We start from the raw sequence: 27,831 nt of genomic DNA, 5'->3' as shown, positions 1-27,831 counted from the left end.
AGGAGCTCTGATGTGTGTGGTTTCTCTTCTCACTATGATGATATTGCATTGCTATTGGAATAACAGAATTTTAGCATTTGCCATAAGAGTGCAGTTTAGTATTTCAGAGTGTAATTCATTCCTGGGCACAGGGCCAGGACGAGGCCTGTGAATCTCCCAAATCCTACTTCAGTTCCCAAATATGTGTCAAAGCGTATAAAAATTGTCACATTTTCCTCCCTCACTTGGCCTGGTGGACAGAACTGCTTTTGTAACTGCTTTGATGGGATTTGTGCTGTGAAGAGAGCTCTTCCAGAGGTGTAAGAGCCTAATGTGTGTTTTAGGAGGACCCTCTGTTCCTCCTGAGCATGGCTGGGCTGTGCTGTGGGTCATGGCAGAGCTCTGTGTCCAAGGTAATGCCCCTCCCTGACACTGCCCAGCTGTGGGAGCAACCTTTGGGCTCCTCCTCCAGGAAGGGAATAAAGTCACTCCATATGAAGTGACATTTTTTCCCTTGGGAATTACTGGAGGGAATCACCCATGGCAGGCATACTACGACTGTGAATTAACCAGCCACTTTACCAATGGACACAGGTCTTCTAGGCCAAAAACAAAACAGGCAAAATATTAAAAATCAGTGGAAGAGTGTGGGAGATGAACTTTCTGACATATATATTTGTCTCAGAAGTGAGCTAAGGAGTGATGCACTGACTTGAGAATGAAAATCTAACAATTACTGGTGAACCAAAGCTGGGCTCTGCTGGGCTTAAGCTGAGCACTTCTGTGCCCAAGGTGCTCAGCCTCAACATTGAGATTTGTACAAATGTCCCTTCTTTCCTGACTGAGTGGGAAATGGTCTGAATTAATGTCTGTAAATGACCTTGCAGTCCCGAGGAGGTGCTGCGTGCTTTTCCCCCAGGAACAAGCTCCTCTCAGAGCTGCAGTAATGAGTAACTGCAGCTCTTAATGAAAAACCACAGCTCTCCTGCACACTTCATCCCCAAAAGGCACCTGTCCCTCCTGGGCTGCACTGTCAGGGACACTCCTGAGCCACCATGCACGTCCCTCAAGGTGACAGCAAGCCGAATTTGCCGAGATGAGGGACACCTAAATAAACAGTTGTTTGCATGCTGTGACACAGACTTGGAGTTAACTTGAAAGGCACCTTTGACAGTGTGAACGCTCAATTACTGAGAGGCCTGATTTCCTGGAGTTAGAAGTGCTGCTGACCACCTTGAGGCTGTCAGCCAGAGAGAACAAAGGGATGTCTAAACCTGCTGGGGACAATGATGAATTTAATTTGAATTAATTTCTTATCATGGTGGGCATGAAGCAAAATATTTCCTTTAAAATAAAAGGGAAGAAATTTGTCTTGAATTTGTTTAAAATTATTTCTGTAGAGCAGTCCATGATTCACAATCAGTATTGCTTGTAGGCAGTTTTATGGACATGCTAGAGCTAAATTTTATGTAACTGGATAAATAAATTTGCACCTTTTCCAGATGAAACTTGCTGTACTGTAAATCGTCTGGGTTCTATCTGGACAGCCATTCATTAAACATACTGCAAAATGAGAGGGGTTGAGGCAGGTTTATATGAAGATGAAGATGATTAGAACAAACAAAAGAAGAGAAAAGGCAAAGAAAAATAAACTGGAGTGGTTTGTGTGGGTGGCTGATAAAGTGTGAGGAAAAAATGACTATTTCTGGCCCAGTGGGTTCTTCTTGTTGATGTACACTGTAAGAAATGTGTAATAGGAATTCAAAAGGCACAGTAAAATAGATTGTTTTGAGATGTCAAATCTGATCTGTTAGCTGTCATTATTGTGTGTCTTCATATACTTTCCTGTGTTGCTATGGTATATCAGTCTCACAGTTTCTAGGGAAAATGGTACTTCTGTACAGTGGATGCAGAGGTGGAGCCAGAATGCAGCTGATCTAAATATTGCATTCATTTAGAGTGAGCTGTGTTTAACCTCTGCCATTTTTGAAACAAAATCCTGAGGAAGCTTTGTGTCACTTGGACTCTGTCTTTCTGCAACGTAATTACTTTAATTGAATGTTCTGAAGCAGTAGATACAGGAAAACTCCACTGGCTCTTCTGCTCATGCTCAGCTGGCAAGAAGTTGAGTAGAAATTTCTAAGAAAATGCGAATTTTCCTCCATGTCTGTATTTCAAGACAGAGACCAATATCCTTGGTCTTTAAGAGGCTGGATGCTTTTATGAAAACCTGGTGCAACTCTTCTTCATATTCACATGGAAGCTGCTATTCCATGTTTAAATACTGGAATCCAACTTGTTGTTACTAATTTAGGGCAGGATTTATCTTGGTATGACAAAGCACCTTACAAAGGTGCTTTTGCTACCCCTCTTTTCCATCCATCTCTAGCACCATGTAGTAGTGTCTGTTTCTTTCTTTCCTTTGACTTATAGGAGTGTGTTACCCTGTAAAAATGGTATTGAAATCAGGTGAGAGTTATCTTACTGTCAGAACTGTTATCAACCTATACTACTGTATGTATGGTAATAATACAGTATGAAATTCCTATAAAGAAATATGCTGGTAACCATTGTTTTCAGATAAAGATCATAACTATTCTTCTAGTAGGAAGAAGTTTAATTTCTTAATCTATTGACTGATGTTCTTACAAATGCCCTATTGATTGAAAAAACTTTTATTTTGTTGAAGTTACTCTGTACGGGGGAAAGGCTGAGGTTTGTTTTATGGCTTTTGATAAAAATCTGAACATACTCCATTTTCATAAAACATCCCTGTATAACATAAAATACCTTTTTTAATGAGTAGTCATATACATTTTCATATGTCACAGAGGAGGTTTCATTGTCAATACAGGAAAGTTGGTTACAGGAGGGAAGTGATTTGTCTAGTTAGCTGAACTGAGTCTCCCCAAATACTGTGTAAGTGATTGTATGGGATAACAGCTACCATTTCATCTAAGGAGGAGAGAGGAGATGGGAACAAGAAAGTAACTTTTCTCTGGTCATGTTGTAATGTAATTTGTTGTTAGTTTTTTTGCCTCCTTTATCAGTGTTTGAAACCTTATTTGCATTTTTTTTTTTTTGTTTTGCAACAGGTAGGAAAAAATAAGACAATTTGTTCAGCTTCACATGGGCTTGTATTATAAAGCATACTTGTAAACATATATGGACACATATATTTATGATAATGAAAACATTAATGAGACTTTAGATGGTCTCAACTGGTACATTAGAAGAACCAGCAAATAAAATGCCTGGCTTTTCACTCTCAAAGGATATAAAATTAGAAGCTCAGATAGTGTGAGGAACACAGCTTTCACAGAATTTTTCAGATACCTGTCTTTTTCCATTATGTTAGAGCCCAGCTAATAAAAAAGCCTGATTACTAGTGCTTAATGTTACTTTCTTTCAATTTTTGCCAAAAGGGATATATAGCACCTCATTCCTTTTTTCTCAATTATGCACACCCCTTCGTGCCTCCCAGTTTCTAATGAGACAGTAAAGCAACTCACACAGCTTTCAGAAGTATTTGTTTCTTGAAGGCACCTGTTTGGGTGTAATAATTCTACTGCTAGTAAGCCCCAAACCTCTTTGGAATAGCTTGACCTCAATGTTCCCTAACAGGAATTATGGTGAATACCAGGGGCCACAGTGATCACCTGGCCTTTGCACCTTCCCTGGTGTATTTTCTGTGATTGCTACAGAGTTTTGTCAACAGACAGATGTTCTCCTATTATGAATAAGAAGGCAGGCAGATGGAAAGCAGCTTGGCTTTTACCATTGCTCCTCAGCACCCCAGAGCAGCACAAACATGGGAGGCACACCCACTCTCAGCTGGCAGACACAGCCCCTTCCAGCTTCTGGCTTGTAAATTTTGCAGCAGGGATAAGCATAAACAAGGGCAGTCAAATGTTGAAAGGCAAGAAAGTAGGAGAAAAAGATTGAGAGAGAAAACCCAGTAGCAGGAGATAAAAACTGGGCAGAGCAAGTTTTGGAAGTGGTGTGAAGCTTCAAAGTTGTAAATGTGCCAATAAGCACCAGTGGAGAAGAGGGGATCTAGGAAGCAAAGCTGAGAATAGAAATAATGCATCTGAGAAGCTACTGTTCTTTCTCAGAAATAACCTTTTATCAGATTTTTACCACTCTCAATTGACTCATAGCCAGAATTGTAATTAAGCTTCAATATATTTTATAAAAAATAGTACTTAGTTTACTTTCACATAAGTGAAGAGATACAATTGCACAATGGTGGTTACAATGGTAGAAATACATACTGTTGATAAAATGTTTGCAAGAGATTTAAAAACATACTGTACAGCACCACATCTGAAATTGGATGATGGCAAAATGAATCATACTCCTTGTCTAAGTAAATTAAATTCCTAAATCTTTCTTTCAGAATAAATAAAAAAATACAATGTGCAACGTGTCTGACACTACCAATATGTTTCCTGAAGTTAAGCAATATATTAAAACAAAAAATGAGGTAAAAAAAGACATTCATGCATTTAAGCCACCATTAGTCTCTGACTCTAAAATAAGGCAGATCATAATCTTTTAAAAACTGTCTTTAGCCATTTAAATCCTCTTTAGTGCTTTTCAAGACAAGGTTTGTCAGACCTTGCAGAAACATGACTTAAGATGCTTTTTATTTCTGACAGGTCCTTTTTGACAGATTCAGCCACATTTGAAATGCATTACATAGTAGAAAATGTTGCTTTTGTTTAATGAAGAAAGAAATGTAAATTAAAAAGAAACGGAGAGAGATGGACTCTAAAAGAGTTAATCACAAATGAGACTGCTTTGAGGGAGGGAGGTAAGGGAAAGAAAATTATGAGTCATCCTCAGTTTTAATGATGTGGAAAAGGGTGACATTAAACAGGACTTGATGTCCATTATTCCAGGCATAGAGAGCTCTATCTCTTGCATTGTAGTCAAGCATGGATATATGAAAATACTGATTATGGAAAGGAATGTCTGTGTACTCATAAGTGGAGGTTTTGGTGGAGTAGGAATAGTAGACCTTGGCTCCTGTTAAGTGTGAGTTAGTGACATACAAGGTGCCACAGATCATGAAGGATTCTCCAGCACTTCTCTTTGGGTAGCCCGTGCTCCAGCTCTTCAGCACCTCCAGCGTATCCTGGTTCAGCTGGCTGATGACAATGTTGCCTGCATTCTGGTTGGTGGCATACACAGCCCAGAGCCCAATTTCATCTGCCATCAGGTCGATGTCAGAGAAGCCCCCCCAGGTGTAAGGGTAGACATTGTGGAAGCCAGCGTACTCCAGGCTGCGCTGCGCCAGCACCCGCCCCGTGTCGAAGCTGTACTTGATGATGATGTTGCTCTGGTACTTGTTGAAATAGAGGGAGCCATTGTAGACAACGTGGTTGGTTCCTGCCCATTTGAATGGAAGGTTGTATGTCCTTGATTCGGCCCCACTGACGAAATCTGCGATGGATTTGTATTCACGGACAATTTTATTGTTAGTGTAACTATCCATGTACCAGACCTGGAAAGAAAACCAAGAGTGGGAGTGAACATCTTGTACAGTGTGTGGTATGACATGGCACAATAAAAGCATTGTAGAAAAAGAAGAAAAACAAGTTTTAGATGTGCAGCAGGCTATCAAAGTGCAATATTGCCCACATTTCAGTTACAAAAGCAGGGGAAACTCTTGAATTTCTGAATCAAACTTATCTGTATGGGTGAACTCTCAACACAACTGTTACTAACTACAGTGTCTGCATTTTCAGAGAAATTTGGATTATTCAGTGTTTGGGCCTCTGCTATATGGTCCTTGCTAAAGATATTTCCAGAGACTAATAATCTAAGAGAGAGATGGGAAATGGCATGTGAGATAAACTTGAATTTATACTTAGGAATAAAAGTGGTTAAATTTTTTTCAGCTGATTCTCTATTCAAAGAAGAATAGTATTTTCTTAGTAAAGGAACCAAAAACAATAGCAATGAAACAAGTAAAGTTTCACAGCCATTTTTCCCTCTTAAAGCAGAATTATTACTTCTTTTTACTGTTCTTCTGCAACTTCCATTCCCCCGTTTTTTTTCATTTTTTTTCCTTCATGCAATTTGCATTTTCTCCTTTTAGTTTCTCAGAGTTTGTTGTTCTCCCAAAGGTCACTAAGATTTCTGGATTCAGTAGCAAATCTGCATGGACCCAGCAGGCAGCAGAGAGCTGCACACAAATCTTTATTTATTATAATTTTTCTTTTGCCTTTTATGTTGTCTTTGGTTTTTTTTCTGTATTCAAAAAAAAAAAAGTTGTGGGTCTCATACAAATGAAACCTAGAATTTTGACTTCCAAAGCCCTTTAATGGAGAGAGAGCATCTTCTCAAAACTGTAGCCAATTTGAGATCCTGTTAGAGATCCAAATAACAAAACAATAACAACCTGGAGAAAATGATCTGACTAGAGCCTATATGGGGCCTAATCCTGCCAGTTTTAACTGTACTGCTTCATGGTCCTGCTCTTGGATCAAAATGTTGGTGTTTGTTTTAGATTTCTCTGCTTCTTGAAAAGACCTAAACACAATTAAATATATTAGGAAATAAAGAAATTGGGTTGTCAGTTCTGATAGATGTTTGTGAATCCTGAAAAAGTTGAAGTAAATGGCACAAGAGTCCTTAGATAACATTTGTCTTTGGATATTTTTCCAAAAAATAGTTTTTTCTCTAGAGATGTTTGAGTGTGAAAATGAATGAAGTGGAAAATTTAACTTCTTAGGGGAAAAAATCCTTTAAAAGATTAAAATAAAGCAAGTAAGACTCCAGAAGACAAAGATAGTGCCTTGACATACTCGGTTATTTTTCTCTGATGCCAATGGATCTGTCATCCAGGCTCCAAATCGGGTTCCAGATATCTTCACTGTAATGGGGCCTGTAATTTTCATCAATTTGCCACATGCTGAAATAAAAAAAACAAATGCATTTATGCACAACTCTCCTTGACATGAGTCAGAGCACAAGACCAAATGCTTCAAAGTACATTGTGAGCAGTCTAGGGGATTCATGTTTATATTGAAGATTGATTGTCACCTTCACTGGAAGAACTTTTCCATATTGAAGAGTAATATAAATATGCAAAAATATACACATAAAATTTTATTGTTATAGATTTTTGTATTTACATCTTTTGAAGCACAGTTATGGTCTTTGGGTATAAGCTGAAATACAACTGGTAGAATATCTTCTGAGCTGAAGTGAAGAACATTTAATAATAAATGAAATTATTTAATACCCTCCACACTTTTGCCCTCAGAAAGTTCAGCACAAAGCTGGGATTGATGGATGTTTCAGTTTTCCATTGTCCTGGGTAACAAGGTGGTTAAGGGCAGACACAAAAATGAGCTTGTAGGCACAGCATTGTGAACAACAACTTAAAGCTCGAGCCTGACTGCCCCCTGCTTACACACCCATGGCTCTTTCTGTACAGAAGAAAGTGAGTATGAAAAGTATTTAGCAAGCTTGGCTGTATTGGTTGGCTTCTAATCTATTTGCCTGTCTGGGAGGAAATAGTGAAAGTCAATACCATCTTGGATGTTGACCTTCCTGACAACTCAAAAATCTATATTTTAGGGGACATTAATAAGATATATATTAGTATTAGTGTTTACCAAGATTTAATATCACACAGTGGTGTGCACATAATTAGGTCAAATAGTGTGTTTTTGAAGAAAAGAATGTAAAAACAAGTGAAGCAATTAACTATTAAAATTTAAAAGTAGGTGCTTTGTTGTGCTATACTGATAACCATATCTTGGAAATGTGGAAAACAAACGATATCTGGTGTTGAGGGTGAATTTGTTCAGCTCAAAAGAGAGGGTAGCTAGATGTGAATCCAATATATATCTACTCTAATTATACGTCAGAGTATTGGCTTCTATTACTCCCATGTAAGTTTTATTCCAAATTCCTAAGTATGTCATGACAAGAATAGGAGGGTTCCAAGCATACTGTGCAACCTGTATTCTCTTATAAATACCCATGACTTACAGGACTATCAGCAAAAGACCCATACATGCATAATTACATGTGAATTTGTGGTGTGTATATAATCACATGCGCTCTATTCCTAGTGTTTAGCTGCATGCACCCTTTAAAAATTTGGTCAACTAATCTCCCAGCAGCTTCATCTTGGTTCTTCTCTTATTCCAAAGAGAAGGAGCAAAATTCAGTCATCACAACTATTGTGGTAATCACTAAACCTCAGTGAAAGTAAGACAACTGCTTATTGTACTGCAATGAGTGTTGAAAGTGTTGCCAGTGCAGATGGAAGAACCCTTTCAAGTGGCCAGGACAATATAAATAATGCATTATACTGCTGAAAAACACCTGCTAGGGAGAAGAACAGAGAATAGCTATTGCATACACTGTGAAATGCAACAAAATCTGTGAAGATTCAAGCCAGATCAGTGTGGCACACTGAGGCCATTGGCTTCTGGCTATCAGGCTGGCATGGACAGGCACAGCTGGGTCATCTCCAGCATGGCCAAAGTGGCCACAAAGCAGCTGTTGGTATGAAAGCTGCTTTCCCCTTGTGCTCTCTGATCTGAGCACACAGCCCCAGCTCCCAGCAGCTATAGGAAGCTGAACTGAAGCTTTTTGTACTTCAAAAGGCACACAGGGATAGGCCAGAAAAACAGCCAGTCCATTAGTAGGGGATCATAAAAGTCATTTAAGCATCTAAGAGCAGGGAATAATGCCAATAAGGGCGAATGAATTGGTGTTACATCTTGAGAAGTTCCACTCCCTTTTGAAAATGGATACGTTTAATAATTTATTTTATACAAAAACTTTCTCTCTACTGCTAATATATATCATTTTAATGTGGGTTTTTTTTTTCATTAGGTACATCAAGAGATTAGAATGTGTTGCAGGAATCCAGGATAGATAGGATGTCAATATACCTAGTAATTCTGTTGTACAAAATATATCTCACCCTGTCATTGCTTCTCTGTTGTTACAAGATGCTGTAAAAGCAAATAAAAACCAAGATACTTGTCAAACTGATGATTTTTGATATCTAGTAACTTACTGGAACACTCACAATCACAAAATACTGTTTATTCTTGCTGCAGTATTGCAACACAGCTGTTTTCTCCCGACTGCCTTCTGAAAATGCAGTAATGTGCTATTATGTGTGTGTGCTGAGGGGAAAATAGGATCATAAGAAATTGCTGTTTGAAGAAGTCTTTCATGTATTTTAGCACATCACCACTGCACTATTTCCAGAATAAAATAAAGAAATAAATTATTTAAGAGGCTAACTTAACCTAGATTTTCCTCATTCTACTGCATCACAAAAATAAGGATGTTCTACTTATCCAGTTAAGAAGACATTTAATGTCCTGGGTAGCATTTAAAAGTAAACATCCCACACTTGAAAACAGACACTGATCACAGACCTAAACCTTGGAATTTCAACTTTATTCGTGTTCTATGTTAAATTGCGAAGTGTTTATTTTCTCATAAAGGGGCTGGATTGTTTGCTGTAGTTATCCAGGCTGCAATAGTGATCCATTCAGAAATCTCCAAATGCATGGATAGACTGGGAAGAGGGGAGACTGCACTGTTTGTAAAGCAGGTTTTCTATCTCTAATGGAAATTGAGGCTGATACTTGATATTGATCCTTAGGCCCTTAGTTTTAGCAGCTGATACTGAGCTTGTGCTGATTTTCAAAAATGCTCAACGTCTGACTTCTAAAAAAGGCAGCATGGGAGCAGCCAAGATGGAGGTGGCATGAGGTAAAGCTGGTGCAGCAGTAGCAATGGACTGCTGCTGTGCCTCCTGCAGAAATCATGCTTTGATCCCTTTCAGTTAGATATGAAGTTTGGTTAGATTGTAATGTGAATTAGAGAAGGGGAGATCTCCTTAGCACTAACATTACAGGCTAAAGACTAAAGTCAGAGTGGCCTCTCAGGTGATACATCAGCATGCTGGGGTTATGACGTGGACATCTCAAAACTGATTCCAGACTACTTTTCATCATTTTTTTTTCACATCAGCACCCCAAAGATGACTCTAGTAGCAGTCTGAGCTTTTTTGAAAGAATATTTGTAACTCTCTAAGGGGTTTAAACCTCAGATTTTGAATTTGCTATCTGTTATAATTTTTCATCTAATTCCTTCTGTATACAGTAAGGCAGTACATTATGTCATGTACTTAGAATGATGTAACTGACCTTAGGTTGAATTATTCTTGTCTTTTATTACAGTAGCACAGATCAGAATATAATGCAGTCTTTCACCAAAGAAACAAACAAATCTCCCCTCCTCATAAACAATCTTTCTAAAGAGAGACAACTAAAAATGCATAGCCAAGGGACCAAATTTCCCATGAACTTGTTAACTTACTGAGCTTTTTCATGCAGTCACGAAGCCTGGTTTCTAAATTGACTACACGCTGGTGTAGTTCCTCATAGTCATAAGCACCAATTTCTTCCTGAATCCCAGTGAGCACAGTAGACAGATTCCTAATTTCCTCCTTGAACTGTGTGATCAACTTGGCATCAGTTTTGTATTGTTCCAAAACTGGGATTAGTGGCAGGAGCTCATCCATCTTTTCTTTCAACTCCTGTTAAAGGCAATCATATGTGCATTAGAGAAGTTTAAAGGAATTCAATCCCCTAATTTTCCTTCATGTAATATTTATGCCTGGTTATTAAAACAACTTGAAAATGATTATTTATTGTTGTTGCAGATCTATTACTAGTCTACTGTGAAAGTCTCTTGACACCTCAGAGTTAATGGTAGTAAGGAGTTAAATGCATGAGAGAACAGTCTGTTTATTGGAATTAAAGAGTTATCTTCAAATGATCTGAACCAAACTCACTGATTTCCCATCTAGAGGATTTAAACCACCCCTAAGTGTGTCTGTCATCTGAAGATGAATAGACCTGAACACACAGTAGTGTTCAAGATCACACCTGGTTTACAGAGCTGTCATACATAGCTGATGAGCTGGTAATCTTTATTTCATACCCTAAAAGTAGTAAATTCTTTGTTTGTCTCAATGTCTGTTGAAAAGTGTTTATTCCTGTTTCAGCCACAATGATATATAACTTTTTTCTGCTGAGGTAAAAATCCATGGTTTTTAACTGTGATTTGTACTTGTCAACCAGCTACATCAGTATATGCTTTTGAACTTGGTCAACTTGAAGTTGACATCTCTTCTGGAATATCACCAATGGGTTTTTGGCCATGTGCAGTTGTTGCATTGCCAATCCTATTCTTAAACATTGACTGAAGAAAGTAAGGCTCCACCTTGAAATCTCAGATTGCTCTTTTGGATTTTTTTTTGAGACTTGTACTTTGAGAATTTGTCTTAGCATATATTGGTTGCCCATCTTTTATTTCTTAATTATTCTTTTAAAAGCACTAATAATAGGGGCTTTACTAAATCTAAAGCAATTGTTTGAAGTTGTTTTTTTTTGTTACTATTCTGTAGAAGACCTCAAAGAATCCTTACAGTCAAAAGATTTTGCTTTACTGAAATATAGCAGATATGTTATTATATATCAATTTCAGAGTAATGCTTCTGTTGATTCTGTTCTCAAGGAGTCTTGCAATTGCATTATGGCAGCAGAGTTCCTGAAATGGGTACAAAGAAGTGAAGTCCTTTTGTTTATAGTTAAAACTATTTTTATTTGGCTGTTTTCATTAAAATTTTAACCCAAGCCTACTTTATGCTGTTAAAATGAATAGTAATTTTTCCCTTGATGACAGGGGAAGTAGGCTTTGTGACAGAGAAAGGATAGCTCCAGAAACCATGGTTTTTGTTACTTCATTTTGCAATCATGATCTTAGGTTTCAGTTCTTTGGGACAGTGAATGACTAAAAACCCCAGGTAAGCTGCAATGGGAAAAAAATGCAAAGCTTGTAAACACTCAGGAAGATAAAATATGTTTGAAGAAGTGAAGGTAATGTATTCCTGGTAGAATTTATACTAGATGATGTATCATATTTGAGCAAACTTGCTGTAACTTTTGGTGGCGATCAGGTACCCCCTGCCTGGCATAAAGTCAATTATGGACTGACTATATGCTCAAGAGTGGTCTGTACCAAATTTGTACTCCTTGTTTCTGGTCAGCATGAAAACACAGATTTAGAATATCTCAGTTCAGTAAATCATATAAATTTCATTCTAATATTTCCATGATTAAAAAAAAAAAAAAAAAATTTTGCTTCTGCTGAGACTCCAGAGCTTGCTGCTGTGATGAGTGGTTCAAGAACTAATTTCTATTGCAATATAGATAGGTGGTAGATGTGTTCTGATACTTTGTGGCCCTTTATATGGAGCGTTATGTTGTATCCAACATAATTTCTTTGTCTCAGAAAAGAGAAAGCACTGCAATTCTAGTAGACTAAATTTCAGAACAGCATATTGTATTATTTTGACCTTTTAAATTATTTTATATCTGGATTGGCTGGAACTCTGTTTTATACTCCTGGCAAATTGTCAAACTGAAGGTAAATGACTGGCCAATAGAAATATTGAATATTTAAAAGGTTAGAGCACTAGAGTATTATTCTTCTGTCTCTGACACTGCATATCAGACATTAAAATTTTGATATTTCATTCCAAAGGAATACTAAAATGAGAATATAGGATATATAACAGAATTATGAAAATTTGTTGTTATTGTAGCAATAAGGGATAAAAGAGAAAAAAGGTGAAGATGTTTCTTATTAACCAAAAACCTGGGAGTATGTGCTGAAACAGCTCTAAACTAAGAACAGTGACATAATTTATAAAGCTTGCTAGTCAGATCATTAGTCTGCTTGATTCCTGATGTTATTAAGACCCACTGGATATTCAGTGGCTCTGAAAAAAAACCCTAGACCTCTTGGCTATGTAATTATTATATAATGTAATCCTCAGAATGTATTTTCTAGAACCTATTTTGTGGCCTCACAGTCTTGAAAGATCAATTTATCATACTTGATATTTAAAAAACTTATATATGCTTTTAAAATATTTTTCTTCTGAAGAGCACTTCAGGTAGCTTTTTCAGAATACACAATGCTGCTTGTAATATCTGCAACTCTTCCTCCTCACAAAAGGATTGGCTTGTGGTTTTTGTTGTCATTAAAATTCAGTGGAAGTCTCTTTTTAATCACACGAATGTAACTGGGAGTGATTGCCCTCCTCCCTATCCCAAATTTAAAACAGCAGACCTTCAGACATGAAATTAGATCTTAATTGTGCCAGATAAAAATTACAATAAACTGATTTATTATAGCCTTTCTTCCCTTCAACTGCAGTAAATGTCATGCAACACTACAAGCGCAGAACTCTACTGGTTTGCTATTAATTCCACTGCATCTCCCCTTTAGCACTGGAGCTTGAAAGAATACAAATCTCTCAGTATGACATGCATATTGATACAGAAAGAAAAGGAATCTGTTTATAGTGACATTTCTCTAATGGCTTAATAATTAATAGTTCTTCCCTATTACAATTAAATTGAACAGAGGAAAAGATTATCATCATAAAGGAAGATTTATTATGCTTTTCTTTTAAATGGCACTCTTGTAGGAGCATTTCAAACTGAGACCTTAGCAGTCCATGCATTGCTACTTAGTACATTGTTTCCAGCAGGTTTGAAAGTTACTGTAAAAACTGAACCTACCTGAAAGTGCTTTGTCATTAATGTCTTCCGGTCATCTTCAATTTGCCGAAATTTGGCCTTCAGCCCTTTCATTTGTGTTTCCATTTTTAAGACATACTGGAAATCCCTCTGAGTCCGTAGATTTAAAACTTCAATAGATTGGGACATATTCTGAACCTGTTAAAGAGAGAACATTGTCTAAGTGCACTTTTTGTTGCTTTGCATTTTTCCTGGTTAAATGTCAGGCAATGCAATGCACTTCTGTAAATCAGTTGTGAGTCATTTCTACCACAGTACAGTTCTACATTCTGTACCTGCATGACAGTACAAACACTGGGGAACAGGGCAAGACCTTGAAGCCATAAATTGTTTGGACTGCTAGAGAGATCCTTTAAGCATCCTTTTCATTGGGCTCAGGAAAGGCTGTCAGGCAGTAAGGATCTACTTTGAGACCTGCAGTAGATGTGACTGTGGTTCAGAAGGTGCTCATATAGCAAATATTTCCTTCCAGGCAGTTTGGGAGGGAAAGGACTGAAATTTGCAGATTTTGTTCAGTATGAGGAGCATGACTTTCATTGTGAGTAGGCATTTATAGAATCATTCAATATAAGGCATTCATAAGACTACCCAGAGTTAAGCTGGGGCATGTCAATCACCACAGAGGTGTTTCCTCATAATTCTGTAGGTAAATAGAAAATTAGAAATTTTATCCAATTGTCTCAGTGGTAAAAAAACAAATTTTTTTTTTTTTTAGAAATGAGAAGTAGTGAATGTTTAGGTGACTTTTGTAGAGCAAATGACTTTGTATTGTAGATATAATGAGAAATTTACCACCATGATGCAACAGTATCTGTCATCCAGAGTAAATTATATGGGGATCTGGCACTGGAATGATTTTTCTATAGTCAGAAAAATACTAAAAATTGTGTGCTAAAAATGTATTTTAAAGTTTACATTTTATGTTGAATTTTGCTGCTGTTCAAACATTCTCTCAGGCCTGAGGTTTTGTACCACTGGGTGTGATACAGTACCTACAACCTTGGTTACTTGCATAGGGAATGCAAAATGTTTGTGTTTTCACAGTTGCAACATTTTTTCTCTTGATGCAAAACAAGACTTCCTTGGTTTCACCATACATGCAACAGTTGATAATACTGGAATTAATAACTGGGCTGTTGGGGAAAATTTGCACCACCAGAAAATGATTAAATAAACACGAGGAAAAGAAACAATGAAAAAATTGGAACTATTTATGCTCTGCACAGTTTTCTTTCAAGATGCTGTGATGTCTCCCTCATTATTTTTTCATAAGAGATGAGAAATGACCTTCAGCAGTCTCACATGATCGAAGCAGAAGCTGTAGTTTAAATCCCACAGCACCGGGCTAGTTTGAGGTGGGATTTGTAACTGGTTTTACACAGAAAAATCTGACCTATTGTCTGTAAGAAAGAATTTGGGAGGAGTGACTAAGAGAGAAGATGTAACTTGGGTTGGGAAAGGTGTGATGTAAGGAAAACAGATAAATAATGATCAGAGACGAGAACACAGGTAGGTGATATACCCTGAAGAACAATTTTTATCAGGTATTAGTTCATTATGTATTAACTGAGAGAAAAAGCAGTAGATTTCCATGGGAAGTTTAATGGCCAAGAGGAGGAATTTTTTGGGAAGACTTACCTTCTCTAGTAGCTGTCTGAGTTGCCTGCTTTTGGCATCTCTCGAACACAGGTTTTGTTCAGGTGCAACAACAGTGCAAATGCAACGGCCATCAGGATCCTGGGCTGAACTATAAACTTGCCACCCTTCCTTGGGGCTAATCTGAGTCTGTAACAACAAAATAATAACAATCAAAGGAACTGAATTGATTTTTTATTGTTTGAAAATAACACTGCAGCAGAATATTTTTATTCTCGCAGTACATGTCGGCAATGAGGTTCCTAGTAGTCAGTAATTATTACTCTTAACTAATTAGTTTGGTAGTTTCCCAGTTTTGCCATATCTCACACCTTTGCAGTACTTCTTCAGAAGAGTTTAGCACACACAGTTTTCAGGGTGGATGAGAACAGTATTCTGCTTGTGATTCAGCACAAACCAGGTGATTTAATTCTTTGTAAAGGGACGTTACAGCTTTTCATCAGCAGAGAACAAACATGTCCTTTCAGCCTGGATGACTTTTTCTTTAGACTAATGGAAACAACAAAGACAGGAAAGAACAAACACATGAGCCTGGGGAGAGTGCAGTGTGTGACTCATGGGTGGGAATTGGCTCAGCAGCAGTTTGGATGTGGGGGACAGGTTTGCTCTTGAAGCTGCACCTCACAGGAACTGTTCTCCATGGTCTTCCACTGCACTTAGCCAAGGGAACAGGGGCTTGCTCAGGGCAGGATGGAAAAGTGGTTGGTTAGGCCAGGGGAATGGGGCTTGTGGCCAGCAAGCCACAGGGTGATTAAGACACTGCATGTCCTTCACTGGGACAGCAGAAATACGGAAATTCATTACCTGTACTTTTTTACAGCAACCATGACTGAGAAAGAAGGAAAAACAAACAAACAAACCCACATTTGTTTGCAGAGGGTAACACTGAGCTGCATTTAATGTTTATGTGGGATTCAGTATCTCTTTAATGGGATGCACAGAAATAGTGTAGGAATCACAGAAAGCAATATAATGAGATGACTGAAAGCATTCAGATGATGGAACTTAATAGATACAAGAAGCAGTTTTTGATCTTTCTTTTTAAACTGTAATTTAAAGTTGATATTGTACTTTATTCTTTCCTAATATTGTACTGAGTGATAAATTTTATACTACAGATGCTAATGGATATCATTGAAGTAATTTTGGTCTGGATACAGTTGGAATCAGTTGCTATTTATATTACAAAATTGTACTCAGTGCCAGCGGAGAAAGTGATTATTTGAACTGGGAAGCTTTGATATTGATGCTTTTCTGGCAGCTTAGTGCAGGAGTTGCAGAGTTCCTCTTTTCTGAAGAGATACCAATATCCCTGTGGACTGAGGTAAGAAAAGAGCACAGGCTTTTCACAAGAGTGACTCCTCTGAAGAAGTCACTTCTTCAGAGATGAAGATGGCAGTGACAATTCTACTGCAGAGTTAATAGAAAAAAAAAATCAAAATTGGGTTATTACCATGTTTTGCAAGGAAAAAAAAAGTCCTACAATGCAGATGACTAGAAGGGATGAGGGAGCTTGCCCTTACTGAGAGGGCACCTCATCAGTGTCTGTCAGTACCTGCAGGGAGGTGTCAGAGGATGGACAAGGCTCTGCTCAGGGGTGATGAGCAACAGGACAAGAGGCAATGGGCAGGAACTGATGCACAGGGAGCTCCACCTGAACATGAGGAAGAACTTCACTGTGCAGCTGATCATGCACTGGAACAGACTGACCAGAGAGGATGTGGAGTCTCCCTGACTGGAGATACTCCAGAACTGTCTGACACATCCTGTGTCATGTGCTCTGGGATCACTTTGAGCAGGGAGGCTGGACCAGAGAACCCACTGTGGTCCCTTCCAACCTTGCCCATTCTCTCTCCTTAAAAAGGTGATCCTGCCTAAGGTTTTGCCAGAAAGGCACTACCAGTGTCCAGTGCTAAATTATAGTGCACCTATGGCATTCTCTGTACAACCATTTTTAGGGCAAAGGGAATTTAGTTTAAGATATGGAGAACAATAAAAACGAAATAAAATTACGGCTGCAGAGACAAATCGGGTTTGAGAAGCTACTAAAATTGCAAGCTTTAACAAGTGAAGCCTTTCAAGGCTGTAACCCTCGAAAAGTGTAAGCTCTATTTACCCCAGTAATTTCCATGTTTGTAGGACTTATGGCCAAACACTGCGGTCATGCAACAGCAAGGAAATTTTGTAAGTTTTGTACACTGGACAATGTATGAGACACCAGGATCACACAGTCCATAGTAAAGCTGTATAATCCTGTCTGAATCATCAAAGGTACTTATTTATGCCAGAGAGGTTGTAAGTGCCTCTCTAGACTTTATCTAAGGAAATAAAAAACACTTTAACTTAGAAGGCATTCTTTTATGGTGTCTAAAATACATCTGATTAAAAAAGATAACTTCGGTTTGGGAAAATATTTCTCACAGTGAGAAGCTGGTTAACCAAGAGCATGGTTATTGACAACCATGAATAAATAAGCACCCAAAATTTAGGCTACAGTTCTACTAATTTTTCTGTGACTCCCTCTATTTGGAATTTTAGGCTTCCTTCATTAATTAGGATGGGTAATGTGAGTGATGGCAAAGAAAAACATGCATGTGTGCAAAGGTACACTTAGCTTTATTTTTCTGTTACTTTTAGTTTGACATTTAATGCTTACTTCAAGCAGAAGCTGCTGTGCAGACAAAGAGCTAGAAGTCATCAAAACCTTACAGAAGCTACTGCATCAACTTTTCAAATGCAGGCTTACTGCTGACAGGCCTTAGTAAACAAATAAGAAAAGAAATAAGAAGTGGAAAATAGTAAGGTTTGCTAGTTCTTGAAAATATGGGGAAAACAGAGGAGTCACTATAAAGCCTAACATTAACCACTGCCATAGGAGGATGCTGTAGTAAAGACTTATTTCACTTCTAAATGATTTATTTTTCTACTTGCACTTTTATATGTTCTGCTAAAACTGTTACAGCCACCTCTGTTGTTACTATAGTGACAGGTCAAATGACAGTACCTTACTTAGGATCTTTGCTCAAACATAAACAGTATTTTCTGGTTTGTCTTGCAATTTCAGCCCTGGTACTGAAACAGAGCTCAGAAGAGGAGGCCCTTTACCTGACCCTACATCCTTGTAAAATTATTCCAGCTGAAGGGAGGAAATTGGGAGGTTTTGTTCTATTTTTTTACACTGCACAATATACACAATTTATGAGCTGTGTATGTGCTAGGAGAGAAATTCTGGAGAAGTGCTCATGCTGCAGAGTTCACTGGAGAAGCTGCCAGTGGGGAATTCTGGATGGCAGCCAAAAATCAGTCAGTGATGACCCTGGTATTACTGTGCACTTAGGGAATCCAGTCTTTCAACCAACATCTAAAGTTTTAACAAAGGTACCAGATTTGGGGTGCTTGGTTTTGTGCAAAAAGAATTAGGAACATGATTGAAATTTGTGTTTTCTTTATTTGGCAGATGTTATCAAGCTCAGATAATCAAGTATTTATGATCACTTTCCCAGCTCTACTGGCACTCCTGCTACCCTTATCAAAACAAAAAAAATATGCATATAGCTTAATTCAGTGATTGAAAAGAGCATTCTTGAAATATTATTTAGAAGGCATTTCTATCAGCAGTGCCCTGTTGTAGCTGAGGGGGGAGCATGACAGTTTTGTACTACTTGGAATCTGAACATATCAGTTTGAGCACATATATTTGTGTGAGAGGAAATTACATTTAAGAAAAATAAAATAGAACTTTTCTTTATATTTTCATCTTGCTGCTCTGAAAGATAACTGAATTTTTCTTACAACTTAATTAGTTTTGAAGTAGTAATATTTATAGATTAAATACAGTGATTTTCTGCAGTAGTTTTTTTCCTGCATGCATATATTCAATTATTACATGTTGGTTAGTAAATGTATAATTTTTAGTTACAAAATTCTGAGTTTTGAGAATTGTGAACTACTATACAAATAGTTAAATTTATGTTTTACATAACCTACTATTATGTAAACATCTGATTGCAGTTACACAAAAAGATACCTAGACAAGAGTGTTTACTAAGCATTTAGGGAAATGATGTTCTAATTTAATTTATGAATACCAGGATAGTGTTCCCTCTCATCCCATTAAAGCTACTTGAGTTTTTAGGCTTGACAAGAGCTCATAGCTATTCACAGTTTTCCTGTAGGTTTTTATAAACCAAAACTGCTGTGAGTGTCAATGATACAAAGTGGTATTTCTGTCATTTGTATTATTCCCATTATCAGCTTTTAAAAATTCTGGTATCTAACCTCGTAGTACCAATTTTATTTTGTTTCTAACAGCCATTTATTTGTTTAACTGCATTCCAATAAGGAAAAACAGGAAGGAATCAGACCCTTTGCATATTGTAATGAATAGTTACTAGGTAACATTATCCAATTTTCAAAAAGAAAGCTACTGCCAGATATAATTTTTCTAAACAACACAATGCATTTTCCTGGAGCATTAAAGATAGGAAGAACAGTCTAGGCAAATGAAAAGACATTGCTGTGCTCTTTTTAGCATTTCATGCTCTAGATGAAGGCATTTGCTCTTGCATATTTAAGGATACTATTTTGAAACCTTCCCTTTCATAGTAAGACCACAACATGCTCACCAGTGTGCAGTTTTATGATGCCCAAAAAGAAGCATGCATTAAGAGATGATAGGAAGATTAGCAGCTAAAAAGAGATTTACAAAGAGGCAACAAACTAACGCTTTTGCCAGCACTTACACACTAATTCAGCATTAAGATAGCTTGCAACATATAACAGCTACTTACTAGAGTATCTGAAGTGGTTATTCTGGTGGTATTTAGTCCTACCAGAGAAGGGAGCGTTTGGGACATCCAGTTAGAGATCATTGCCATGGTACTAAGAACAGCACCAAGCTTCAGCAGTGGAGGACTCATTGCTGTGGAGCTAATGAGTTTTCATAGTGAGTGATTATCATCCCAGTGCAGGCTGGCAGTGAGAGGCGTGACTGCAGCACACAACATCCACAGCATGAAAGGAGATCAAGCTACCCAGATTTAATCATCCATTAAAAACATTCATATCCTCATTTGCCCTCTTTCTACTCTTACTAATAAATACTTATGATTGTCTTATGCTGACCACTAAATAAAGAATCCTTTCTATGCTAACAGTCATTGCAGTTTCCAGTGGGAGATGGCATGGGTGAATTATCTCTTTATAGGTGCTAGACAGTCAATTAGCCCTTAATTAGTTCAGTCCAGGCAGAGCAATGTGTTTCATGTCTGAAATGCAAGAGCTGAGCACAAATAACCCCCCCACTTCTCATCAGTGCTTTGGCAGAAATATGCTCAAGTCTGTAAATATGGTTCTGTACCTGTCCATGGGGAAGGGGCAGAACTGTCAGCCTGCTCATCAAAGTACCAGAAACCTTTCTGGACCTCCCATGATTTGCTGATTGCTCATAAATTACAAACATCTGTGACTTTATTATTTGTACAGCTTGTTATTAAGACCTTTATTGTTCATAAAAGAACATTGAGGCTGTGAAGAGTCACATTTCTCACTGTTCTTGTTAGTTTACAAGTTTTGTACCAAGAATTATTGCATTACTTCCAGGGCTGGCAGACTCACTATGTCTTCATTGGTGCTTGATGCAAACAGAAGATAAATTGGGGATCACACATTTTGAGACTTCTTTTGGCTTTGCTGTTAAATCTACTCTACCCTAGTGGTACAGAATGAACTGCAGGTTTTGGAGCAATTTATCTTTCTCATATAGTGAGTGTAGGGGGCGAAAGAAAAGCAGAAGAAACAGTCTAGAAATCATTGTGCCATAGGGGCAGTTTTATTTTTTTAAGAACTATTTGTAAAAGAAGTGCTGAGTGAGGACTTCTAATGGGGATTGTTTAAGAGAAAACTTGTATAAAGTTAGCTGAGAGACAAGCTACTGCATCTTCCCCAGGGCACTTATGGACTTAGTTTCTGAAATTGCTTCAAATAAGCAAATTACTGTTTCTTAAGACTTTTGGCAATGCTATGAAGGAACCCTGGATGCAATGAAACTGAAGAGATGTATATTTATGGCTGTGTGTCATCATGGATGTATTCATTAAAGATACTCTAATCCTGCAGTTTTTCAGATTCTCGGAGTTTTATATCAATTCAGGCTAGACATTTCTCTTTCAATATCCATTCAGAATGATTTCCACAAATCTCTGCAGTTTAAGGAAGACACGTGTAAATTTATTTTTAAAAAAAGAAATTGAAAAACCCATTAAGAGCTATTATATAAACTTAAGGAGACGCCCAGCAATAGAAAATAGAAAATCTGTGTATCCAGAAATTAAGTATCTTGTGGTAGTTACACAGTAAGGTGAGCTGTGCAATGTTTCAAATACTCCAAAAATTAATTCACTGAAGAGATATCTGAATATAGTGAAAGGATGTGTTTGCTCATGCAAAGCTTCTGCACAGGAAAACAAAATTTTGCTAGTTTCCCCGTGTATATAAACATAGTAAAAGACCTAAATATGAAAATAATTAACTAAATATATTTATTTACCTGTAGCATACTTCCTGCAGACACTTGTTTGCCTGCTTTTTTAGTTATTTCAATGTATTGTATGCTACTCCTGTAATATTCAATTACTATATTACAAATTACTAGGGTTACTAAAGGTATTATTTAAGACCATTATTCAAAAAATAGTCTGAAGGCCCTTCTTGTCTCTGATATTTACTTTCATTTTGAGATCCTGTTACATTTTAATAGGGATTAAGTCTACTGAAAATGAGAATACATCCCAACATTTTCTTATTACAACTGAAGTAGTAGGATCTCTGTACTGTAAAATGTAATTAACATAAGTGGTAGGAATAGCAACAGAACAAATGTCCTGAGTCAGCAACCTGTGAAAATATACCCAGCCAGCCACCCCAAAAACTAATTACCTCCTGGCCAGAGGAAAATATTGATTGTAAGAAACAGGAAATGGTGAAGTTCAGCAGAAGTCACAAAACCCTGATGTAGTGTATTTAATATATATAACAAACAATGCCACCTTAAATAATTCTTCCAGTTCAAAATTGTGTTCATGGGAAAATGCTATCATGCAAACACCTGAAACCTTGCATTTTATGTAGAAGTGATTGCATACTGGTGGCTCAGCTGGCTTAAGTGGATTCCTTTGAAGCAGAGCAAAATCAGGACCCTTAAATGTCAGTAAGTTTGTACTTTGACAGGTTAGGTTTAGAAAGTAAGCTCTAGAAGAAAAGCCAAAGCTTCCCTCATTGCACTGTTGTTCTATAGTATATTTAGTTCTTTAACTTAATGTAATATATTGTCCTCAGTAGTACATTGATTTTAAAAATGATAGTTCATTAGTCATGTTCCTGAGCATGATTATTTATTTTATTCACATTAGGTTAATGCATGCACAGAGGAAAGTTCTCAGAACTGGAATGGCAATTAACATTCATAGAGCTGAAGATGGACTGAAGAAGCACAGGCTTGTGCCATCAGTTTAATTGCAGTTCTCTGCACTTAGAGAACTGTGCTTTCTTCATCTTGCTCTGGTTCTGTTCAGCAAAACCTTGTGGCTTTGCAGTGCTACTTGTGAGTAGCAATATCCAGGCTTTTTTAAGGGCAGTTTCAAAGGTATGTGCCCTTGCCAGAAAATCTCTTTTCACAGCTCATCAGTGCATATACAGTGACATTCTGCAGTCAGGTGTCTCCACTTAGAGAAGTATTGAGCAATGGATTTTTAGTCTTCTGTCCATTACATGCTTCTGTACAATGCTCTGGAGGTGACCTTTCTGAAATGGTGTTAGCTACCTTCTCATTCATTTTTCAGGCTTCAGGGAGCTTCTTTTGAATGAAGACATTGAGGAACATTTTAATGTTTTTTTCACACCTATTCTCTTGTGTTCTGCTGTTAGCAAATCTCTAGTGTACAGAATAATAAAGTAGTGTCCCCACAGTAGAATTAGTTCATTATGAGAATTGACTGAAACAGGAAGCAGGATGGGCAGTCTGCTTTAGGAAAGTCTGCAGTTAATTGAAACAGCTGGGAAAAACAAATGGGTGGGGAAGAACTAAGTGAAATGAAAAGGTTCTTCTGTTGATTTTGGACCATTTTAATTTTCAATAACATTTATATCAGGTACTCAAATCTCATAGGCTTTTCCCTCAAATGTGTGATATGATGATAGATCTAATGGCAGAAAGAACATATTTTTCTAAAATATATGGAGACATCTATTTAGTAGATAATGACTAAAGATTGTGCAGACAGTAATTTTTCCTTTAACAGAGGCTGGAAATCTGTATGTTTTTAGAGGATTCTGGGATCCCTTATCTTGCTCTGAGCATCCACAGAATGATGTTGGATGGTTCTGGAATTTGTTGCAGTTTTGCTTTCCTTTGAAAACTGTATGGATTGGATATGAGAATTTATACAGAAATCCTCCTGGAGTAATTCTCATTCTTATTGTACAATTTTGGTTTTCTATCCTCAAAATACATATTATTCTGTTGAGGCTGGATGAGGTTTATGAGCTGGCTTTCACTGAGAGTAAATTTTAAGAAATTAAAGGAGATGAAACTGAAATTCCCCATTAAGTTAAATTATATATAATCCTACAGAGAGCTTGAGCCATGAAAATAAGTAAATTCTGTAGTAATTTAATAAAATAAGTGGTTTCAGCTGGTTCTGACTACAACTAGATGTTTGAAAACAGAGACCTAAGCTACTTAGAGCCAAAGTGCATTTAGACTGAGAGTGGGCAATATAACTGGCTTACAGCCTTGCAGTCAGCACTTACATACCCCCGAACTGCAGCTTCCTGTGGACTGTCACATTTAAAAGATCCAGGTAAATTTCTTCAGTGCCTTTTTAAAATCCCCTTGAATCTTGGCAAGTGAGAAGACAGAAATGAAGAAAGTAGAAAGGGTTTGCAAAACAAAATTCCATGTCAAAGGGTAATTTTGTCTTTGGGAAAAGACTTAGTCTTTTTATAAGTGCAGGGGTATGTCTGTACTTATAAATACAACAGGGTTGGGGTATGGGGTCGAATGCTGGCTCATAGCAAACCATAGGAAAATTACCTTTTACTTTTGTCTCTGAGCATAATGGTTTGGACATGGATGCAGCACTTCAGGAGGGAAAGTAATTTTGCTGTGTGGAAAGGCATTATCCTTCAGAGCCCAGAAAACAGCTCATCTCTTTTTTATTTAGCAGCATGGCTGTATTTGCATTTGGCCAAGTGCTGTCTTTGGAACTGAGAGTAAAGGAACCATCAACTGTTTGATTTCTGCTGCATTCTGACAAGCAAGTCTTTTTTCTTTGTAAATTTACAGCTCTACATAACAGAAACACTTGGCTGTATTTTCCTGTATTTCTTAATGCAGATAATTGTCAAGACTGACTAATAAATAGTAACGTGGGAAGTGTTATCCTGCTGACTTGCCCTTCATCCCACCATGTTTCCATACATTCTTTTGGCAGTCTCTTAAATTGTCACATCATGCTGCTACCCTTTTCTAACATGTTCCTCTCATATTCTCTGGAGAGATGAAAAAGGGAAAAATTCTTCAGAAGTTTAAAGCTGAGCTTACTCCCAGTGGTCTGGCAAACCACAGGCTACAGTACTAACCAAGAGTTTATAGGTTTAACCAGCATGGCACCAATAATGGCATTTAAAGGCTGTAGCATTTTCCTGTTTGGATTTTCTAACAATGATGGCATTAATAACATTTCCTTCCTGAGATATAAAGATCTTTTTTTGTAGGCAGAAAGCCCAAGAAAGAAAATTACATTTCTGTTTAGAAAGCACCACACGTTTCCTGCAACATCTTAAAATAACAAGATTTTGTGAATGTGTCTCATTGCAAGCAAATCCATTTTTAATGTATACTGCTTCCTTACACCATCCTGGAAGGCCTAGTTTACTTTCAATCAGGGATGAAAGCTTACAAGTAGTGTAAGTGAATATTGAGAAAATTCAATCTTGCTGCAAGACAGAGGTGTTAAATTCCAGTAGTTACTATGCTCTGTCTTGCAAAATGCTTCTTGCAGTTTCAGTTGGATACTTAACCTGTTCTAAATGCTGTGTAGTGCTTTGACTACAATGAGCCAGGTGCTGTGTTTCAGCACAGTAAAATGTGCTGCATTTCAGTAGTTGGTAAAACAATATACGGATATGTCACAAAGCATGATCCCAGGTGCTGTAAAGTACTTCTATGTTTACCTAAGGATATAGAGAGCAAACACTGGCTATTTTCTAAGGCTGTAATCCTGGAAGTTTCTGAACTAAATAATGCTGAGAAGAACTGAAAGTGTTTATTTGGGAAAGAATCAAAATTGTATTACTTGAAGAAAAATAATAGAGAATATACCATAAACCTTACTGAAATTATGACATACCTTTTTTTTGCTGCCTTTTTAATTTCCTATTCATGTTTTACAGAACAGAAATCAAATTTTTAAATAATATTTCACTTGAAGGGATTCAATTTTTCATTTCTATTAATCTTCCCATTTATCCTATTTTTTTTCTCTTTTTACTGAAATCATTTAAATTGGTGTGTGACCCTGAGGGGTTGAGTTAAATCCATCCTTGTAAAGGAATGGGTGATGCTCTCCATAGGGCTGGTGAGGGCTGGAATGTTATTAGCAACTGCAGCTTCTCATGTATAAGGAATTTGAGTCAGATTTGAAGGTCCAAAGTTCTGTTCCCAGCCCCCTGTGAGCAAAAAGAGAAATATATTAAATTGCTGCTGTTGTCTGAAGGCAGTACTGTGGGAAATGAACTTCTATAATGCACAGCAATAACCAACACCAAATATAAATATAAAAAAAGCCCCAAATGTGTCCCAGATCTTTTGAAGATCAGTGTTCTTATCTCTCAGGCAGTAACAGTGGCTTGTATAAATAAATAAAAGGTAAATAATATGTAGTTTAATCTTGGCTACCATTTCCCTGAAATGGTAAAATGCCAATTTTTTTAAGTTTTGATTTGGAAGATTGAGATTTCTGCACATGGGTGAGAAGCAAGATTGTAAAAGCTACTCATAACATGAAAAGTTTACAAAAAAATTTGTAAAACTCTTAGGAGGGAAGAAAAAGCCGCAGGAAGGAAGAGATGAAGAAAACATGGCTCTGAAAAAACTGAGACATACTTAGTGGTGAGCTGTTAGGGATTACTGCCTCTTTGCTCCTGCCTTGTCACTTGAATATACCAAAAGAAAGATGCCAAAAAGACAATTGAAAGCACCTTTTAAAATAAATTTAGTATTTAGGCATGGGCACAGTGGCAGTCATGGTAATGTGCCCACCCTCAGCCTGGTCATTCTGTCACCTCCAGCACACTCCTGCTGTGTGAAGGTTGAGATCCTTGAGACTGAAAAAATCCTGAACTGGATAATATTCTTAGTTGCCTCTATTTAGAGACAAAAATAAGGCTACTGTCATTCATACAGCTCATGATATTCCAGGATCCCAGGCTCAGCAAATGTGTTGGATAACCAGAGATCTCTACATTGTTTTGAAATAAGTGATTTGAATTCTGACTCCCCTTCCTCCATTTCTATCAGGGGTTTCACTCAGGCGTGATAGCCACACCACTATGCAGACTTTTAGTATCAGCACAATGCTCAGAAAAATCCATATAGGCAGCAGTTAGGAACTGTTAGGAGACACCACATTCTTTTGATTACAACAGGGTGATGTACATTGAAAGTTCTCGTAAAACTTGCACAGAAAATTGTGAGCCAAAGTAAACACTAACATAAATGTAGAGATTTTTTCAAACTTGTGGAAAATTAAAACTGGATACATAATCTAAATAACTAAGTTCACAATACAAGTATGTAGCTTGCATGGTGATACTTAAAGGTTAATAATTTCAACACTTGTGATTCTTCACCCTGTCATGTGTTATAATTTACCTCCTCCTTGTCTCTAAAAGAGCCATTGAATCCTGTTCTCTGAGTTAGGAAGTTGTGGTCTTGGACTGCTCCTGTGTGGTTTCTCAGCTACTACAGACCAGGATTGCAGGGTTGAGGAGCTGCTGGGAAATGGCTGGGCTTTGGGTTGCTTTGCAGCTGTACAGAGCAGTGCCTGATACTCCAGGCTGTGACAGTGGAAAAGAACAAAGCTCTTACAGCTCAGTAAGCAGTTCTGACATCAAACCCATCAATGACTTATCCCACACAAAAATTTCACTTTTCATCTTCCAAATGAAGATGAAAATCTATTTAAAAAGACCGTAACGATGCACATCAAGTCACATTACAGTCAGTCTTTTACAGCTGCAGTTCGTGACCAAAGGAAACAAGGTCATTCCCAATTTAGGACATGACTGGAGTTTTGCAGTTTTGTGGGATTTAGTGAGCTGACAACAATGGAGTGGAAATGATGAAGACTCAGGCGATACCCCATCAGAAGCCTTCTGTTTACTGACACTCTCCATAATTTATATTTTTTAAATGCCTCTTCAGTACTTTAAGGCTATTCTTTTATCATCTCCAGCACTTAATCCCTGT

General features: G+C 37.5%; 1 protein-coding gene across 1 annotated transcript in view; it reads right to left on the bottom strand.

Moving 5' to 3' along the window:
* Nucleotides 1-2,821: 2,821 nt before the first annotated feature.
* The window catches only part of OLFM3 (olfactomedin 3), a 46,486-nt gene continuing 21,476 nt past the window's right edge, over nt 2,822-27,831 (bottom strand). The window contains exons 2-6 of the mRNA XM_056497848.1: nt 15,285-15,431; nt 13,629-13,784; nt 10,351-10,570; nt 6,795-6,901; nt 2,822-5,488 (exon numbers count right to left, since the gene is read on the bottom strand). Of these exons, the coding sequence (XP_056353823.1) occupies nt 4,811-5,488; nt 6,795-6,901; nt 10,351-10,570; nt 13,629-13,784; nt 15,285-15,431 (1,308 nt within the window). The 3' untranslated portion in view covers nt 2,822-4,810. The remainder of the gene's footprint in view (nt 5,489-6,794; nt 6,902-10,350; nt 10,571-13,628; nt 13,785-15,284; nt 15,432-27,831) is intronic.

Source organism: Oenanthe melanoleuca, chromosome 8 (assembly GCF_029582105.1).
Source record: "Oenanthe melanoleuca isolate GR-GAL-2019-014 chromosome 8, OMel1.0, whole genome shotgun sequence".
NCBI lineage: Eukaryota > Metazoa > Chordata > Aves > Passeriformes > Muscicapidae > Oenanthe > Oenanthe melanoleuca.
The sequence above is the reverse complement of the archived record's forward strand: the minus strand, read 5'-3'. Positions and strand labels throughout refer to the sequence as shown.